At 42.6% G+C, this 20,123-nt stretch overlaps 1 protein-coding gene and 1 non-coding gene across 2 annotated transcripts; one reads left to right on the plus strand and one right to left on the minus strand.

The window, feature by feature from the left end:
- Positions 1–492: 492 nt before the first annotated feature.
- LOC130274580 (D(4) dopamine receptor-like) lies at positions 493–14,355 on the plus strand. The gene is made up of 3 exons (XM_056523016.1): positions 493–523; positions 8,867–9,874; positions 13,858–14,355. The coding sequence occupies exons 2-3, from the start codon at positions 8,923–8,925 to the stop codon at positions 14,160–14,162; spliced, it is 1,257 nt and encodes a 418-aa protein (XP_056378991.1). The 5' UTR covers positions 493–523; positions 8,867–8,922; the 3' UTR covers positions 14,163–14,355.
- Positions 14,356–18,922: 4,567 nt separating this feature from the next.
- LOC130345422 (U6 spliceosomal RNA) lies at positions 18,923–19,029 on the minus strand. The gene has a single exon (XR_008884148.1). It is a non-coding gene; the product is annotated as a U6 spliceosomal RNA (small nuclear RNA).
- Positions 19,030–20,123: the final 1,094 nt, after the last annotated feature.

Genomic DNA, 20,123 nt, shown 5'->3' on the forward strand with positions numbered 1-20,123 from the left:
ATGGACTTCATTGCCATCTGAGACGGAGCATTCCCAAATGGTCCTAGTGCCGGCATGTCAGGGGAATATCCACGTGGAGATCCTCTGTGTGGACATTCATGGCATGACCATAAAGGGATTGCCTTGTAAAATCCACAAATGCAGATCCAGTGTCTGTGAATACATCCTTTTACACACTGTGGGGGAGATTTATCATACATAACCTGTGCAGAGGAAAAGTTGACCAGTTGCCTATAGCAACCAATCAGATCGCTTCATTTATTCTCTAAGGATTTTTATTTTATTTAAAGTAGTGATTGTAGATGGTTGGTTGCTATAGGTGAGTGATGTTCAAACAGTGGTCTTCCAGATGTTGCAAAACTACAACTCCCAGCATGTCTCGACAGCCGTTTGCTCTCTGGGCATGCTGGGAGTTGTAGTTTTGCAACATCTGGAGGGCCACAGTGTGGACATCACTGCTATAGGCAATTAGTCAACTTTCCCTTCGCACAGGTTTTGATAAATCTCCCCCTATACCCTATAGGTAAGATTTATCATTGTCTTTAGAGCTTTTTAATTTCCTATATTTGGCGCATTAAATGTCATATGTGCGCTTAAGCATTTGTTTATTTTTTGTAACACTTGGCTGCAAGAAAAAGCTACAAAAGTCAGTTTCAGTTTTCAACTTGCATTGGTAACAAATATATCAAGTGTCAATGGCTCACAAAAAGTCACAACCTCCTCCAAAACATTGCAAATCTATGCCCCTCCAGACCTGGCTTACCAAACTGTATGATAAATGTTGCAAAATAATAATAATAAAAAAAGTAAATAAAAAGACATTTAAAACACACTGGCGGAGATCTAATACCTGTGTAGAGGAAGAGTGGTGCCTCCGGCAAACAATCATATTACTACTTTAATTATTAGAGATTTGTGAAGAATGAAAGAAGCAATCTTATTGGTTGCTATGGGCAACTGCACCACTCTTCACAGGTTTTGATAAATCTCCCCCACTTTCCACAGACAAGAGTGATAGTGACCCCCCCCGACCTACGATAGCCCCGACACATGATGAAATCGACATACGATGCTTTTTTATGTCGGGGCCATCGCATTAAGTGCTATCCGGCAGCGCAAAATGCTTAAGCTACTGCCGGATAGCAGCTTAATGTTCCCCGTGTGGTGCGGTAAGTATTACTTACCCCTCCACGATGCTCCGGGGTGCCCTCCGGGTCCAGCGCTGGTCTTCCGGTGTCTTCTCGGCCCTCTCCGATGATGTCAATACGCTGCTGCGCACGTCATCCAATAGGAATGGCGTACGCAGCAGCATAATGACGTTGCTACGCAGGCCCAGTAAGTCCTTGTGTAGGACCGGAGAAGACAGCAGAGAGCCCAGCGGAGGCCCGGGATCACCATCGGGAGCGGCGGGGACAGGTGAGTACAGCTTCCTATACTTTACATTCCACGAATCCCTCAACATACGATGGATTCGACAAACGGTGGCTCGTTTGGAACGAACTACCATCGCATGTTGAGGGACCACTGTATATTTTTATGACCCACCCAAAAAAAAAAAAAAAAGTAAAATAAAATCTTGGGAGTAAATAATGTAATTTTTTTTCTGGCAAAAATGCTAAACAAGTTGAGGGAGATTAATCAAAACCTGTGTAGAGGAAGAGTGGTGCAGTTGCACATAACTAATAAGATGGCTTCTTTCATTCTTCATAGGGCTCTTAAAAAAAAAAAAAAAAAAAAAAAAACATGAAAGAAGCAATATGATTGGTTGTAGGAGACAACTTCACCACTCTTCCTCTACACAGGTGTTAATAAATCTCCACCCGTGTGTTTGCCCAGTTGCCCATAGCAACCAATCAGATTGTTCCTTTCATTTTTAACAGGGCCTCTGCAAAAGGAAAAAAAGAAGCAATCTGGTTGCTATGGGCAACTGGGCATTTTATCCTTTGCCCAGATTTTGATTAATCTCCCCCATTGTGTGTAATCCTAGCCATAGTCACTCCATTTCTGTGCAGCTTCACTTTACTAAATAGATGGCTAAGGCTAAGTTTCTACTTGGTTTTATTGCGGCCCCCCAAAAATGCAAGAAAAAAACGCCACAGCATTTTCCTGTGTTTGGCGGTTTTTCCTTTCTTTTTTCTGGAGTTTTTTTTGCATTTGAGTGAAAATAGCATTTTTGGCCCCTTTTGTTTTTATTTTTATTTTTTTTTTGTACCCAAAATTTGTTGGGTACAAAAAAATGTGCAGTAGTGATGGGAATTTTTTTAAAATAAAATTCATATTTTTTATAACGAAATTTTAATACATTTTAAGTTTCACTTTTTTTCCTCGATTTTACATGTTTTAGGTAGTACTACTACTCCCAGCATGGAACAGACTGTTCCATGAAGGGAGTAGTAGTACCTGTACTAATAGACATATCGCTCCGGATGTCAGTTGTGACACCCGATGCGATCGTCCATAATATAGCAGAGATGTGGAGCAGCTCTATACAGCGCTCGCCTCTCTGCACTATATTCTGGCCAGTTATGTGAATAGAACATCACTCGTTCATATTTTCCACCCAGAGTGGGGATTGGCCGGATGGTTGCAGCCAATTATAGCTCTGAGGGAAATATGAATGAGTGAGTGGTCGGCCGGAAAATAGTGCAGAGATACGAGCACTGTATAGAGCCGCTCCACATCTCTGCAATAGACAGGATGATTGCTGCGGGTGTCATGAGTGTTTCCTGCTGTGACCTGTTCTTAACTGCAGGTTACTACTACTACCAACATGGAGCTCACTCTGCTCCATGCTGGGAGCTGTAGTAGCTGCATTAATAGACAGATCACAGCAAGTGTAACTTCTGACACCTGTTGCGATCTGTCTATTAATGCAGGTACTACAGCTCCCAGCATGGAGCAGTGTGTTCTCCATGTTGGGAACAGTAGTACCTGCAGTTAAGGACAGATCACAGCGGATGTCACTCCTGACACCCGCTGTGATCCTCCTGTACAATGTATAGATGCGGGCGGCCGCTCTTCTATGGTCCCCTGCACTGACATGAATATATACAGCCATTCATATTACCCACAGAGAGTTGTGATTGGCTTGAAAAAGCTGACCAATCACAACAATAGATGTGTGTGTGTGTGTGTGTGTGTGTATATATATATATCTACACGGCAGTACATGGGAGCGGCCAGCCGCATCTATAAATTATAACAGAAGGATCACAACAAACCTGGGGCGATCTGTCAATTGGTACAGGTACTATTACTCTCATCATGGAACAGTGTGTACAACCTAAAAAAAAATGTAAAAATAAGACACACACTACATTTTTATTATTGTCAGCTGCATTTTTAGTGTCCTACCCACCCACATAAATTGATCCCTGTTTTAACTGTTTTAAAAATTTATAAAAATTTTTGTTATAAAAAGATACATTTCGTTAGATACAATCCTTCCTTCACTACTGTAGCTTTTTTATTTTTGTTTAATGGTACCTACGAATTTTTATTAAAAAAGTGTCTCCAGACAGGTACTGGTAATGGGGGACTCAATTATTAGTGGGACAGACAGGGCGATCTGTCACAAATACCTTGATCGCCGAACAGTGTGTTGTCTTCCTGGTGCTAGAGTTCAGCACATCGCGGATCGGGTTGACAGGTGGCTGGGCTGGGCTGGGCTGGGCTGGAGAGGAGCAGTCATGGTACATAATGGCACCAATGACAAAGTAAGAGGTAGGTGGAGTGTCCTTTAAAAAATGATTTCAGGGACTTAGGACGCAAGCTTAACCCCTTAAATGGGCACTGTAACCAATTTTATTTTTTGATATGTTGTAGTACTTATGTACTACAACATATCTCTAATATACTTTTATTATTTTTTTTTTTTCATTAAAAAGGTTTAATTTACATTTAAAAAACGGCCACTGAAAAAGGACTGATTTTGGAGTGGCAATCAGTCCTTTTTCAGTTAGGCTGCACTCGCTCCCTGCCTGTCAATTAGACAGGCGGGAACGAGCGCATTGGCTCCCCAGCCATTGGCTTGGAGGCCACTCCTCCCGCACATCGCCGCCGCTGTCCCTGCACGCCCGCTGCCGGACTCTGCAGTAACTGCAAGTGTAATGAGGGAACGGGGTATGCGGGGAGGGGGGAACGGGCTAGTGCCATAGCGAGGGTGGTGGAACGGGCTAGCAAAAAAAAAAATAGGATGGTGGGAGCTACCCTTTAAGGATCACAGGTTTTTCAGTTTTTGTACTTTTGTTTTTCCTCCTCACCTTTTAAAAATCATAACCCTTTCAATTTTGCACCTAAAAATCCATATGATGTCTTACTTTTTGCACCACCAATTCTACTTTGCAGTGACATCAGTCATTTTATTCAAAAATCTACGGCAAAATGAAGAAAAATTCATTGTGCGATGAAATGGAAGAAAAAACGCCATTTTGTAAATTTTGGGGGCTTCCGTTTCTACGTAGTACATTTTTCGGTAAAAATGAGACATTCTCTTTATTCTGTAGTTCCATACGATTAAAATGCTACCCTTCTTATATAGGTTTGATTTTGTCATACTTCTGGAAAAAATCATAACTACATGCAGCAAAATGTATACGTTTAAAATTTTCATCTTCTGACCCCTAACTTTTTTATTTGATCGCGTATGGGGCGTTATGAGGGCTAATTATTGGCGCCGTGATCTGAAGTTTTTAGCAGTACCATTTTTGTATTGATCTGACTTCTTGATCGCTTTTTATTCATTGTTTCATGATATAAAAAGTGACCAAAAATGCACTATTTTGGACTTTTGAATTTTTTTGCGCGTACGCCATTGACCGTGCGGTTTAATTAATGATATATTTTTATAGTTCGGACATTTAGGCATGCAGTGTTTTTCTTTACATGTTTTTTTTTTATGGGGAAAAGGGGGGTGATTTGGACTTTTATTAGGGAAAGGGGTAAATGACATATTAACTTTTTTAAATTTTTTTTTTTAAGTGTTATAGCTCCCATAGGGGGCTATAACACTGCACACACTGATCTTTGACACCGTTCACTACAAAGCCATAGCTTTGCATTGCTCAGTGTTATCGGCGGTCGATTGAGGGGTTTGGTTTCATGGTGAACTGGGCCAACTTTGCTTTTGGATACCGGCTCTACCGTAGGGACGGGCTGCACCTCAATGGGGAGGGTGCAGCTGTGCTTGGGGAGAAGATGACTAGAAGGGTGGAGTAGTGTTTAAACTAGGGACTGGGGGGCAGGGAACCTACAATGTAGAGGGGGAAGATAGTGTAGATAGAGATTGGGGACTTATTAATATACATGGGGGTGGAGCGGAGGGAGAGGTTAGAATGGTTAATAGGGATAGGCTTCATAGGAAGAATAAACATTCACCATTGAATTGCATGTTGACTAATGCCAGAAGTCTGTCCAATAAAACAGAGGAACTGGAGTGGTTGATGTCTGAGGAGGATTATGACATAGTGGGTATAACAGAGACTTGGTTGGATGATAGCTGTGACTGGGCAGTCAACATACAGGGTTATAGTCTATTCAGGAAGGATCGGACAAAACAGAGAGGGGGAGGAGTTTGTCTTTATGTGAAATCGAGTCTGAAGGCCGCACTGCGGGAAGATATATGGGAGGGAAACGATAATGTGGAGTCATTAAGGGTAGAAATATATGGAGATAAAAATAAAAAAATCATGTAGGGGTTTGCTATAAGCCACCAAATATAATGGAAGAGGCAGAAGATCAATTACTGAGGCAAATAAACAAGGCAGCAAATCAGAATGAGGTGATGATAATGGGGGACTTTAACTATCCTGATATAAACTGGGAGACTGAGACCTGTGAATCTCAGAAAGGAAACAGGTTTCTAACTATAGATAAAGACAATTATCTGTCCTAAATGGTGCAGGGCCCGACCAGAGGGGGCGCCCTACTAGACTTAATATTAACCAACAGACATGACAGAGTAATTAATGTGCAAGTAGGACACCTAGGAAATAGTGATCATAATATAATACATTATAACTTGTTCTTCAATAAGGGAATCTCTCCAGGGGCCACAAAAACAATGAACTTTAGGAAGGCAAAGTTTGACCAACTCAGAGAAGCCCTTAACAATATAAATTGGGATAATGTCCTCAAAAACGAGAATACTGACACTAAATGGGAGACTTTTAAAAATATCTTAAATTCTCACTGTAAGAGGTATATACCTTATGGGAATAAAAGGGTCCGAAATAAAAGAAAACCAATATGGATGAAGAAAAAATGTTAATGAGCAATAAGTGACAAAAATAAAGCATTTAAACTACTAACACGGGATGGCAGTGAAGAATTAAAAAGCTATAGAGAGAAATGTAAAATATGTAAAAAAAAAACAGATGACAGCCACAAAATAGAGACAGAAAGATTCATTGCCAAAGAGAGTAAAACTAACCGCAAAATGTTTAACTATATAAATAGCAAAAAGGTTAAAATGAAAGTATTGGCCCTTTAAAAAATGATGAGGAGGAAATTATAAACTGGGATCAGGAAAAAGCAAATATATTAAACAAATTCTTCTCCACTGTAATCACTAAGGAAAATGAAATGCCAGGTGAAATACAGCGATATAAGGTAAACTCCCCAGTACAGGTCACCTGTCCAACCCAGGAAGAAGTACAGTGCCGCCTACAAAAAATCTAAATAGACAAATCCCCAGGTCCAGATGGCATTCACCCCCATGTTCTAAAGGAAGGAAGTAATGTAATAGACAGACCCCTATTTTTAATATTCAGCGACTCTCTAGTAACAGAGACTGTTCCCCAGGACTGGCGCATGGCAAATGTGGTGCCAATATTTAAAAAGTGTCAAAAGGTGATCCCAGGAATTATAGGCCTGTTAGTTTAACCTCCTGTTGTATGTAAATTGTTTGAGGGTTTTCTAAGAGATGCTATTTTGGAATATCTTGATAAAAATATATGTATGACTCCATATCAGCATGGCTTTATGAGGGATCGGTCCTGTCAAACTAACCTGATCAGCTGGACCAGGGGCAATCTCTGGATGTCGTATATCTGGATTTTTCCAAAGCATTTGATAAGGTGCCACAAAAAAGGTTGGTGCATAAAATGAGAATGCTTGGACTGGGGGAAAATGTGTGCCAGTGGGTAAGTAACTAGCTCTGTGATGGGAAACAGAGGGTGATTATTAATGGTACTTATTCTGATTGGGTGACTGTTACTAGTGGGGTACCACAGGGGTCAGTCTTGGGTCCTGTTCTATTTACAAGATCATAAGTGAATATATTAGAGGGGTTGAATAGTAAAGCAGCAATCTTTGCAGATGATACTAAACTCTGTAAGACGGTAAACACTATAGAGGACAGTGCACTGTTACAAATTGGTCTGGATAGGCTGGAGGTTTGGGCTGGGAAGTGGCAGATGAGGTTCAACACTGATAAATGTAAGGTAATGCACATGGGGAAGAAAAATCCGGGCTGGGATTATGTATTAAATGGGAGAACACTTGGGACGACTGACATGAAAAAGGACTTGGGAGTTTTAGTTAACAGTAAATTTAGCTGTAGTGACCGGTGCCGGGAGCTGCTGCCAAGCAAATAAAATCATGGGGTGCATCAATAGGGCCAAAGATGCCCACGACAAATAAATAATTCTACCGCTGTACAAATCACTAGTCAGACCACACATGGAATACTGTGTACAGTACTGGGCACCAGTGTACAAAAAAGATATAGTGGAGCTGGAGAGGGTTCAAAGACGGGCAACCAGAGTAATACGGGGAATGGGAGGACTACAGTACCCAGAAAGATTATCAGAATTAGGGTTCTTTAGCTTGGAAATAAGAAGGCTTAGGGGAGACCTAATAACTATGTATAAATATATCAGGGGACAGTACAGATATCTCTCCCATGAGCTATTTATACCCAGGACTGTATCTATAACAAGGGGGCATCTTCTATGTTTAGAGGAAAGAAGGTTTATACACCAGCACAGATGGGGGTTCTTTACTGTAAGAGCAGTGAGACTGTGGAAATCACTCCCGGAGGAGATGATCATGGTGAACTCTGTAAAACAGTTCAAAGGGGTCTGGATGCATTTTTGGAGAATAATAACATCGCTGGTAATGGATACAGGGATTTATTCTGACTGCCATACTTAGAGTCGGAAAGGAATTTTTACCTCCTAGTATGAGTTTTTTTTTTTGCCTTCCTCTGGATCAACTCAGTTGGGACTCATTGGGGATATAGGTTGAACTTGATGGACTCTGGTCTTTTTTTGACCTTACAAACTGTTACTATGTTACTATATAGTGACTTGTGTGAAAATTAGTGGAAAATTAAACTGACACTTTTTTTTTATGTTTCTGTCAAAAATTGTAATTAGACTAATAACATATGTACACCAAGGTGCTGCCTAAAAAAAAAGTAATTAAACAAGACCCAAATGCAGCTGTGTAAGAAGTCCTACACGCTAGCATTCGTGCCTGGAACTTGAATTATTACTTTTTTGTAGAGTTATGGCATATTACTAGGATATACCATCAATTGTATTGGTGGGGTTCTGCTCTCTGGAACCCCCACAGATCCTGAGCATAAGGAGTCTGCAGCACAGTACCCCCCCCCCCCCCCTCAAACTGAGTGAAGGGGTTGGCTGTAGATGCCTGCCCAGCCGTAGCCAGGATGAGGGAAAAGAAAGGGAGGGACGTGTGTGCTAACCAAAGCTGCAGTCCCCTTCATTCTCTGTATTGGTGGGGGTCCCAGAGATCCAACAATGTGCCATCACATTACAATATATGATTTCCCGGCCCTGTAACGTGTTACAAGGAATGTTCATAAAACCATGCTATTTATACATGTCCTTCTTCTTTGTAGGGTGTGAATCCATCTCCTGAACTCCTAGGACCCAACTACCTGTTTCTGCTACAATTATGCTATCTGTTTTGCTCAGGGCCTTGGAAAACATATCAACCTGGAATGCAAGTGCCATGGAGATGGATCAGGGGCGCATGGCGGGAAGGTGGTCCCCAGATGGTAACCACGCTATAAAAATGGGCATAATCACCGCCCTGGGTTGTCTTATAATCTTGGGGAACTTTTTTGTTCTGTTAGTCATTGCCTCATCTGTTTCTGGCTGGTCCAGTAACAGTCGGTATATTCTAATCTCCCTGACTGGCACAGATGTCACATTAGCCTTAATAGTGGTCCCGCTCAATCTATATGGCAGCCTTGTTCTTAAACCTGGTGATGAAGAGGATACCGATTCTACCCTTGGGTCGTATTGTCACATAGTGGCTTTCATCAATTCTTCTGTATTTGCCTCATCAATATACTCCTTAGCAACGATCAGCTTGGAGCGCTATGTAGCAGTTTTTTTCCCTCTACACTACAACAGGGTAATGAGCCGCCGGCGGGTCAAGTTATTGATTGCAGCAGCCTGGTTGTTGCCGCCAATATTTTTATTTCCCATTTCCATTCCTGGTGGGAGAGTAATACATGTTTATTTTTCCCGGGCCTCCCTTATCTGTAACCCAGACTATGCTAGTAATATGATATACTCCCTACTCCTCACAACCTTCATCTTTTTCCCTTGCTCAGCTATTGTCACATTTGCCAACCTTCGACTGTGGCTGGTGGCAAGAAAGCAGAGCAGACGGATGAGTGTGTGTTTATCTGGCAGAAAACCTAAACCTGAAATTTCCACAGTGTGTGAAAATGTGCCTTCAGCTAAAATGTATGGAGTGAATAACAGTCTAAGTCTAGCCAAGGAAGTCGGAGACAAGGGATCCAGAAAAGGAGATGCTGCATCCAGGGTCCTAGTTCCGGTAGTCTGTGTATTCTACGCATGTTGGACGCCATGCATGGTGACTATTCTGTATAACGGTAAGAAATGTAATATAGTTTAGTTAATGCTTAATGAAGCCAAAGTAAAGCTCAATACAAAAATACTGTACTTGCCATATATTTAATTATGTATATGATTCCTATTTTTTTTTTCTCCCAATATGGTTATAATAACCACAGGAAGTGTGTGGGGACAGGCAGGGCTCTGCGCACTGGGGACAGGCAGGGCTCTGCGCACTGGGGACACATAGCAGGATGATTGACAAGCCAGGAGCCTGCACAGAGCCCTGCTTGTCCTGCCCACACTTCCTGTATTTGGACACCTCATAGAGACACACAGGTAATACCTGTAGGGACAGAATTTTTTTCACCCCAAAATATAAAAAAAAGTTAAAGGGGTACTCCTGTGCTTAAACATCTTATCCCCTATCCAAAGGATAGGGGATAAGATGCCTGATCGCGGGAGTCCCGCCGCTGGGGACCCCCGGCGGCAACCTGTTTGTAATCAGTGTCCAGAGCGTGTTTGCTCCGGGTCTGATTATGGTCGACCGCAGGGCGGGCGCGTGTGACGTCACGCCTCCACCCCCGTGTGACGTCATGCTCCACCCCTCAATGCACGCCTACGGGAGGGGGCGTGATAACTATGACTGACGTCACACGCCGCCGGCCCTGCGGTCACCGGTAATCGATCCTGGAGCGAACACGCTCCGGGCACTGATTACAATCTGGGTGCAGCGTGCATGATCCCGGGGGTCCCCAGCGGCGGGACTCACGCGATCAGGCATCTTATCCCCTATCCTTTGGATAGGGGATAAGATGTTTAAGCACCGGAGTACCCCTTTAATCAATGTATATTACAAATATACCTATAATGGTATTATGTACAATATATAAAAAGTTATAAAAAGTTAATGACAGGTAAAGTGGACCTGTTTGCTAATATGTAAATAAGGCTCGAGTGCCCTGAAGGAGTCTTTCACAGCAAGAGCACAGGGTTAGGTGCCCATATCCTCTTACTCACAGAGGGAGTTAGCTTTATGGGGGAGATTTATCAAACCCTGTCCAAAGGAAAAGTTGCTGATTTTCCCATAGCAACCAATCAGATCACTTGTTTCATTTTTCAGAGGCCTTTTCAAAAATGAAGAGAAAAAATAATAATCTGATTGGTTGCTATGGGCAACTTAGCAACTTTTCATCTGGAGAAGTTTTGATAAATCTCCCCCTATATTTCTACCAATTATATCTTAGAATGGATCACAGATCTTTAATACTTTGCCTTATGTCCATCTGCTGAGTAATGTGCCTGCCAAAATCTTGAATATATTATTTTACTTACTAAGACTCTTAACCAGTGATCTGGTCAAACAATCTAAGGCCAGTTTAACATGAACAAAATGCAGCCACAGTTCTGTGTCTGTATTAGGCTAGGTTTCCACGTAGGTGTTTTTATAAAAAAAAAATTCTGGCGTTTTTTTTTTTTTTTTTTAAACTATCACTGCAGTTTTTGGGCCAAAGTCAAAAGGAATTGGAGAATATAAAGAGACTTATATTTCTCCTTCTACTCCTACTGGATCGCCTTCTGGCTATGTCTCAAAAACTGCAGTGGTAGTTTAAAAAAAAAAAAAAAAAAAAGACTCCAGAAAAAAACCTGTGTGGAAACCTAGCCTTGGGGTACGTTCACACGAGCGGACCCACAGCGTATTTTATGCTGCGGATCGCTGCTAAAGGACCGCTGCATAGTGGCTTTACATGTGCCTGCTCGGAGAGGCATTTTGCCGATACGAGCAGATGCACTGAATCGATGTGCGAGTTCCTGCGCATGTGTGGTGTACTCGGGCACACATCGCGGCCGCCCCCCTGCTTTATGAGCTAGACAAAGAGCTGCTGCAATGTGCGAGTATACTACGAATTCGCGCTGCGACTCGCACATCGCAGTGTGTCTGCTCGTAGCAGTGTATTGACGCTCCAAACAGGCACATGTAAAGCCACCATGCAGCGGTCCTTTAGTGGCAGATCCACAGTGTAAAATACGTTGTGGGTCCACTTGTGTGAATGTACCCTTAGGGTATGTTCACACTGAGGAATTGGGGTGGAAATCAAGCAGAAATTTTCTGGCTCAAAATATTGTTACTTTTCCACAAGCGGAGGAGGAGAAGAGTATAATATATATATTAAAAAATATATAAATAATAAAAAAAAAAATATCTATCTATCTATCTATCTATCTATCTATCTATATATATATATATATATATATAATGTATTTTTTTTTCATGCAGAAATTCCGCGCCAATTCCACGTGGAAATGATTCTGACTGAAAAAAAAATGAACATTGATCTCTATGGTAGTAAGACGCTGATTCCGCCTGAAAGAAAGAACATGTTCTTTCTTCAAGCGGAACAGACTTACTCGGCAGAATTCTGCTTGAGGAAATTCCTCAGTGTGAACTGAGGGGCAGAAATTCTGTACAACTCTATGGGGTTTTCACTGCTGAATGAATTGGAGAGGAAAAAGCGAGCAGAATTACTCGTGGAAATTCCTCTCCAATTCCTCAGTGTGAACATAACCTTCTGGTTGCCAGAGCTGAAAGTATCATTGATACCATGATTTATTTTATTAAGGCGAGGATATTACCCAGGCTCAGGACATGCAGCCTTTAGGTTGGGTCCAGAAATCTTTAGCCAAAACATTGAAAAGGTGCAATTTGTTTTTGGAATCTGTGTTATATGTATCATCATACAGCACCCATAGAGTGCTTTGGGGGCATGTTATACCTCTGTGTCTCAGATATTGTACAGAGATTTATTCTCATATTTACATGAAATCCATGATAAAATATGTTGAGATATAGTTGTACATGCCTTGTGTGAAAGTTGTTTTGCTGATGCTTGTTTCCTTAAAGAAGGAAAATAGTTATTTTTAAAATCTGCAGCAATAGGGTTAGAGTGGATTTTTAGACCTTTTTACTGTACCATAAACATTCTGCAACAGAAATTGGCATACAGTGAAATATAAAATCTGCACCGCAGGGCAATTTCTGTGTTGGGGAGAATATGGATGATGGTTGTAGAATGTTAACCACATGCTTTGTGCTTTTAGAGATGAGCGAACTTACAGTAAATTCGATTCATCATGAACTTCTCGGCTCGGCAGTTGATGGCTTTTCCTGCATAAATGAGTTCAGCTTTCAGGTACTCCGGTGGGCTGGAAAAGGTGGATACAGTCCTAGGAGACTTTTTCCTAGGAATGTATCCACCTTTTCCAGCCCACCCAGGCACCTGAAGGCTGAACTAATTTATGCAGGATAAGTCATCAACAGCCGAGCCGAGAAGTTCGTGACGAATCGAATTTACTGTAAGTTCGCTTATCTCTAGGTGCTTTTATGGCTGGGTTTAATGCCTACGTGGCACAGACCCTTTCTGAAGCTGAAATAATCTCCAATCGTATCAGTGCACAGACTCCATTCACCTCTATGGCCCACATAAATCTGATCGTAGTCAGCTAGGGGGATATTTATCAAAACCTTTGCAAAGGAAACGTTGACCAGTGGCCCATTGCAAAATGAAAAAAAAATCTGGTTGCTAAGGCATTTTTAAATATGAAAGAAGCAATCTGGTTGCTATGGGCAACTGGTCAACTGTTCTTCGGTACAGGGTTTGATAAATCTTCCCCCCCAGGTAGTACGTTTGGGTTATTTTTTGAGCCAATCAGACTTTTGACTCGTACTGAAAAATGTGGCACACCATGGCCAAAAGTTGGATACCCTCTGAAAATTACTCGCACGTTGACTATAATCCGGTTTGTACGAGCCATAGGAGTCAATGGAGTCCGTGCCTGTTCGTGCACAGATACGATTGATGCAGATTTCAACTTTAGAAATTGTATGTTGCCACGGTGGCACTAATCATGATGTGAACTATTCAATGGATCTTCTAGGCACAAATATGCAGCAAATAAAATAATTTTCAGTAAAATTGTTTCACCAATAGTCTTTAAGGTTTTTGTTTTTATTTTCTATCAGCTATTACCCACGAGAGAGTCCCTGAATGGGTGGAATTTGTGTCCTTGTGGCTTCCAAGTGGAAATGGGTTCCTTAACTGCTTTGTTTACTTCTGGATAAACAGGAGTTTTCGGCAGAAATTTCGTCAACTTAGCTGGAAGCTCTTTCCATGGAGATGGTGCTGCTGGTCCCACCGAAAAAATGGTAAAAGGAAGTCCCCAAATCATGTCATGAACAACAATGCAATGGCTGCTTTACAAGAAAGGTCATGCAGCATGTCATCAACTTGTATGCTTCTTTCCCAAACAGTGGACTCTATTATATGAACAAAATTATTTATATGGTCTTACCAATGGCTTCCTATAATGAACCAAGAAATGCACTTTAAACATTGAACACTTGCCTGGCAATAATATGTAAAATTCAATTATTTATCTACAGTGTATATAAAAAAAAAAACTATAAATATAAATGTAATAGCTTGCCTGGCTGTGCAAAAACAAATGTTATAGGATAAAGACCTAAGACAAGGTACACGTACAAAAACTTTCTTGAACGGGAAATTGTGCGGAAATGTGTTTGGCATCCCATACTGATGAGGCCAGGGCACCATTTTCGACATACCAGGGAATGAATTCCCTTTTCAAACGTATGATAAATGGTATAATCTGTTTTTTTGTTTGTTTTTTTTTTTTAGTTTTATATGTATTTACTGTGATAATGCAGCCATAGTGAAATAATCAATCATGTTGATGATCAAAAAAATTAAAAAAAATCATAAATGTAAAGAAAATAAAAAAAGGTAAAGAGAGATTAAATAAATAAAAAAAAATTGAATTTCATGTGGATGTGTTGAGTGACATTGTGGTCTGTCCATAGTTTGGTGCAGGCTCAGAAACTCAGTACATGGCAGGAAATGCCTGGGGTAATGTCTGTTGTGGACACATAGCTGAATTTTTTTTACTTAATAATTTTATGAAATAACTTAGTGAATCTGTCACCAGTTTTGCAGTAGCAAACTGGTTACAGCCCTAAATAGCCACCGGGAAGGGGAGAATGCACACACCTTTTCTTCTGTCGTGAACTATGATGCTAGAGCTGTCAATCATTGGTGAGAGGCAAAGTCGAGAACACTCCCATTAGAGAGTTCAGGGAAAGGGCCTGCCTCAGACTGTTCTTGGTCATGAACTTTGCATGACCGAGAAAACATAGGTATGTGCGCTCACCCCTTCCTGGTGGCTATTTAGGACTGTTGCAAAACTGGTGACAGATTCACTTTAGTGAAATAATTTCTATAGATGGTATCTATTGCATCACTATGTTTTAACTTTTTGGATATTCAGCATCCATCTTCCACCTTCTTACCCAGAAATAAAGTGAACTGTAGACAACTTTTTCAGTTAAGTATAATTTTTCAAGACCAACTTATTGCTGTGAGGAATAAGGAAATTACACATTGGCTTCATCCCCTGTTATTTGGACTTTCACCAGGTGCCGGCTGGTCACCACTTTCTGGTCCAGGCTGGACACACAGGAGTTACCCACTGAGCCAATCATTGGCTGCTGCATTCTCTTGCCTTAGTCAGTGATTGGCTGAGCGGGCATTTTCTTGTGTGGCAACAAGACCAGGATGTGGTCATCAGTGGGGACCTTGCAAGTACTAAAATGGAAACTGCAGGGTGTTATGCATGTATATATTTAACTGTTTAAAAAAATCCCACTGGGCAACACCTTTTACAGTGGTGTACAGGAGAAGTATAACATGGTGACTTTTTTTTTCACACTTGCCCATGTATTGTATTACTGCTCTGCTCAATTGAATGGGTTGGTCTGAGCGGCAATTAGAGATGAGCAAAGTTACAGTAATCCGATTTGTCACAAACTTCTCGCCTCGGCAGTTGATGACTTATCCTGCATAAATTCAGTTTTCAGGTGCTCCGGTGGTCTGGAAAAGGTGGATACAGTCCTAGGGGAGAGTCTCCTAGGACTGTAGCCACCTTTTCCAGCCCGCTGGAGCACCTGAAAGCTGAATTTATGCAGGCTAAAGTCAGCAAACGCTGAGCCGCGAGGTTCGTGACGAATTGAATCACTGTAACTTTGCTAGTCTCTAGCGGTAATATTATACACAACCATGGGACAGGTTTGGTGCTGTTTTTAAAAGAAAGCAGCCATGTCTTGTGTTGCAGATTCCCTTAATGTTCACTGTATTAAACCCTTCTTGTTAAGCAGTTTCTACTGGTCAAACAAGAAATATTAGTCACTTTGATATTAATGTTTTCAATACCCACCCTCTAAAGAAGTGCAGCCTGTGACTTTTTAGCTGCTTTGAAATGACAACTCCCAGCATGCCCTGACAGCTATAGTCATTAGCTGGGAGCTGTAGCTTCACTGCAGTGAGACCTATGTGGCAGGCCACATGTCTACAAGATGTTGGGCAGTTATTGATCAAAGAATATGGGAACTGTAAATATAATTTTCCCAAAATCCTTTCAAAAAGTTAGCATTAGGCCAAACCGGTAATAAAATGGCTGTTTTCGTTTATACATGTGAGTTTCTTCTGCTTTATATGACACTTTGTATAACACCATGAAAGCATTGTCTGGTCTGTGTATTTCTTGCAAAAAAAAAAAAACAGGTAAAAAGCCTGACTAAAACAAAGGACAAAAAAAGACAAAATTGTAATTCTTCTGAAGATCACACAGGCCTCAATGATGTCATCAAGCTCTTATTCTGTACAGTTAAAAAATGTTTTCCCTGATTTGCTTTATATTTTATTTTGATCTGTTTCCGTTTTATTGTACTTTCAGTGTTTTTGTATATAGTTATTGAGAATATAAAAAGAAAAGTATAAACTATTAAAAATAAAGCTTCAGGCCTTTGATTGTAATATATCCTGGTGTCTGTATGTGATTTTTTAAAAATTTTGATCTGTGAACTTATTTCTTCACTATTGGTTGGATATCATATTGCATGGCTCATGTGCAGTGTGGATTCTGCACCTCAAATCCACTGCAACTTGTACAGTGCATGTGGATGGGTGGCTGCAAGTTACGATCACGTGAACGTACACTTAAGGAAGAGTGGTATAGTGTCCTATAATAACAAATCAGATTGGTTTTGTGGTGACACAGGGGTGCAAGATATACTTGTCAAATTGTGACACCAGGGCACCCTGTTAACTTACAGTCCGAGGTGGAGACAGCTTCTCCTGGAACAGGCACGGGGCAATAAACACACCAATGCCAGGTTACAGATAATTGTCTTTACTGAGGCAGGAACAGATGGTACAATACTTGCAGTGCAGAGCAGAGTAGGAGGGGATGCAGTGTAAGTAAGCCCTGTGGCCTTGCTGGGACTTATAGTGCTTTGTACCCACTTGAATTGACTTGCTATTAGAGACTGTTGAGACCCAATTACCTCCTAGCAGGCTATAACTACCCCTCCCCCTTACTATAATAAATCATTAAATAACTGACACAACAACAATTTAACTTGTGCATGGGTAGGGATCGGCCACAGCTTTATTTATAAAATTACTGATATAAATAACAATTTAACTGTAATAAAGACACAGATTGGCTTCTTGCCAACCCGAGAGGTGTTGCCACACCATCCTGTGTGCAGGTCTACCCTGGATTGACCCAGCTTTCAGTCTTCTTACCGTCACGGAGGAGACGAGTTAGCCCTACACTGTTCTCTGACCCCCCCCCACCCAAGAGATACCGGACAGCCAACACCTGGGGCCATCGCAGCCCCCCGGTCCCACCCAACACACTTCCTCTCCAGGAAATCTGAGATGCCTGCCGCCAGGACCCAACTTATCTCTCTGACTCACCCAGACACCGAAGAGTGCCCCAGCACTCGCACCACCTTGCAGAAAGCCACTCGCAAAACAAAACACACATGGGAAACATCAAACTGGGCAAAAATAGCAACACAACATGCAGATCGCCAGCGCCCTACACGCTGCGCTACCCTCTCCAGAAACCCAGCCACCTCTGCCTCCACCGGCCACGATACAAAAAGAGCGAATCCCGAACTCGCAACATCCCATCAAAGAAAAGCAAAAACCCGAAACTGAGTAATCGGGGGGTGGGGAGCAAAAGAAAAAAAAAAAGGGGGGGGGAGGAGAGCCCACAACTATAACCTTGGATCAGAAAAACGACACAAAAGCGACAACCCAAATCCGACCCGCAGCCGCCACCAAGCGACCCAAAAACTGATGGGAAAAACTGGTCGCCGACAGCCAGGCCACCCACTTAGATTTATTTATTTATTTTATTTAAACTTTTGCGTGCCCTAAGTATACACCAACATCACACCAACCCCAGAGCAGAAAAGAAAAATCTCCCCCCGCCATGGGCCGTGCAGCCGCACCCCACTGGATCGCAGCACTGTGGGAAATCCACCCAACTTTTTATTTATTTTTATGTATTGTTTAGTAGGAGATTCACATGAACAGGTGAAGAGTACCCAGCGTCACACACTAACAATGTTATTGGGATGCACTGATAACATAGCCCAAATCTCGGACCTCCTTGGAGAGTTGACACAGAAGTTAACTTCCATTATCACATACCATTAAAATGAAATAGGAAATCAAAACATCAGAGCCTTGGAAGGTTACTTCAAGGGGCATTCCAGGTATGAAAAACAAATCCCCTATCCACAGACAAATTTGGAACCTCTGGGACCCTCCACAACTGTAGACATCCCGGCCTCAACACCAACCACTCGCAAGCGCCTTACTGTGAGTGAGACCAGGTCGCATGAGCCACCAAAGTGGACCAAGAAGTACACCACTCTCCACGATGACCCACGGGCCGGCCGCACAAGCAACCCTCCGACTCCGCCCGAGGGAGCAACCTCCGGAACTACTGCCAGAGAAAAATGGGACAAGCGTCAACACCCAATACCGACCCCAGGGAGCGTAGCCCTGAAATAAAATGCAGCTCCAAACAGCGAAGCACTAGGTGCAACAAGCCGAGCACAGGAAGAAAGCCAAAAGAAAGAGAAATATTAGCAGTGACAACATCCCTACTGTCAGACCGACAACACGCCCCACGATCACTCAAATCACACCCTAGAAAAGAAGAAAAGTATCACCAAATGAGTGTGCAACCAAGCGCAGGGGCCATGCCAACCCACACAGTATCTTTACAATTCTAGAATATGAGCTGCCGAAGCAAGCACGCAAAGTCCCACAGCCAACACTGACTACCAAGACCCAGGGGTAAACCACTCCTCAGCACCACTGGAAAACCAAACACCACACAAAAAACCGACCAAACCGGCCATATCCGGGAACGGAGCGAGCTCCCCGTGTGCTGCAACAGGGGACTGAAAGCAGGCCTGTCCGTCGCACGACTCTTGAAAACCCCAACCACCCGAAACACCAGCCCTTAGCGCACCAGGGGCACATATGCGGGGGCATAGATACTGCACACCCTCAGTGGCCAGAGACAACCTGCAGGAAAAAACCCCACCCAGAACCATATTCTACACGGAACATTCAGTAAACCAGCAAGGACCGGAACAGGGGCACCCAGCGAGCCCCGAGGAAACCAAAACAGAGAAAACACAAACACTCCCCAGTCCACAGGAAAGCTGCAGACCAACGCCAACGAGGCATGCGGAAGACAGCAACAAACCACACCCCAACAAGCGTAGAGCACAGTAGAATCGCCCTCCGGAATACCACCACGAACAGAAGAACCCACAAGGAAAGACAAACGGAGACTCAAGCGAAACACACCCACAGCCAAAGCAGCCAGCACGACATACAGGAGTCCCATGCCTACCAGAGATTGGGAGCAAAACAGGAGAAAACATCAGACAAATACACTAGGACAAATGGAGCAGCAGAGAGGGACTACAACTAATGACGGAGAGAAACACCAAACAAAGGGGGAGAAAACCAAACGGAAAAAAAATGTAACTGGGTGGCAGCCACCGATTCAGGATAAGGAACAAGCCTCAGCATTTAAGTCCACAAAAACCCGGCCATCCAGAGCGTAAGGCCAAAAGACCACTCACCCAAGCCCGCCAAGTATGCTAAGCCGCCGAAAATGATACCCTACCAAGGTATCCCATCAAGAAGAGACGTACCCAACTCCCAACCAGAGACCAACATAGACATACACACATATCCGAGACCCAAACATTGCAGTGGCTGCAAGAACCATGGGGAGTACTGGAGAAGCAGGAGGAAAAGGGGGGCTGCAGTGGGAGGGGGGAGGTAAGGGGGGGGGTGCTAGTGTGGTGGGGGTGAGGAGCTGGGTAAATGA

This window comes from Hyla sarda, chromosome 1 (genome assembly GCF_029499605.1).
Source record: "Hyla sarda isolate aHylSar1 chromosome 1, aHylSar1.hap1, whole genome shotgun sequence".
In the NCBI taxonomy this organism is placed as follows: domain Eukaryota; kingdom Metazoa; phylum Chordata; class Amphibia; order Anura; family Hylidae; genus Hyla; species Hyla sarda.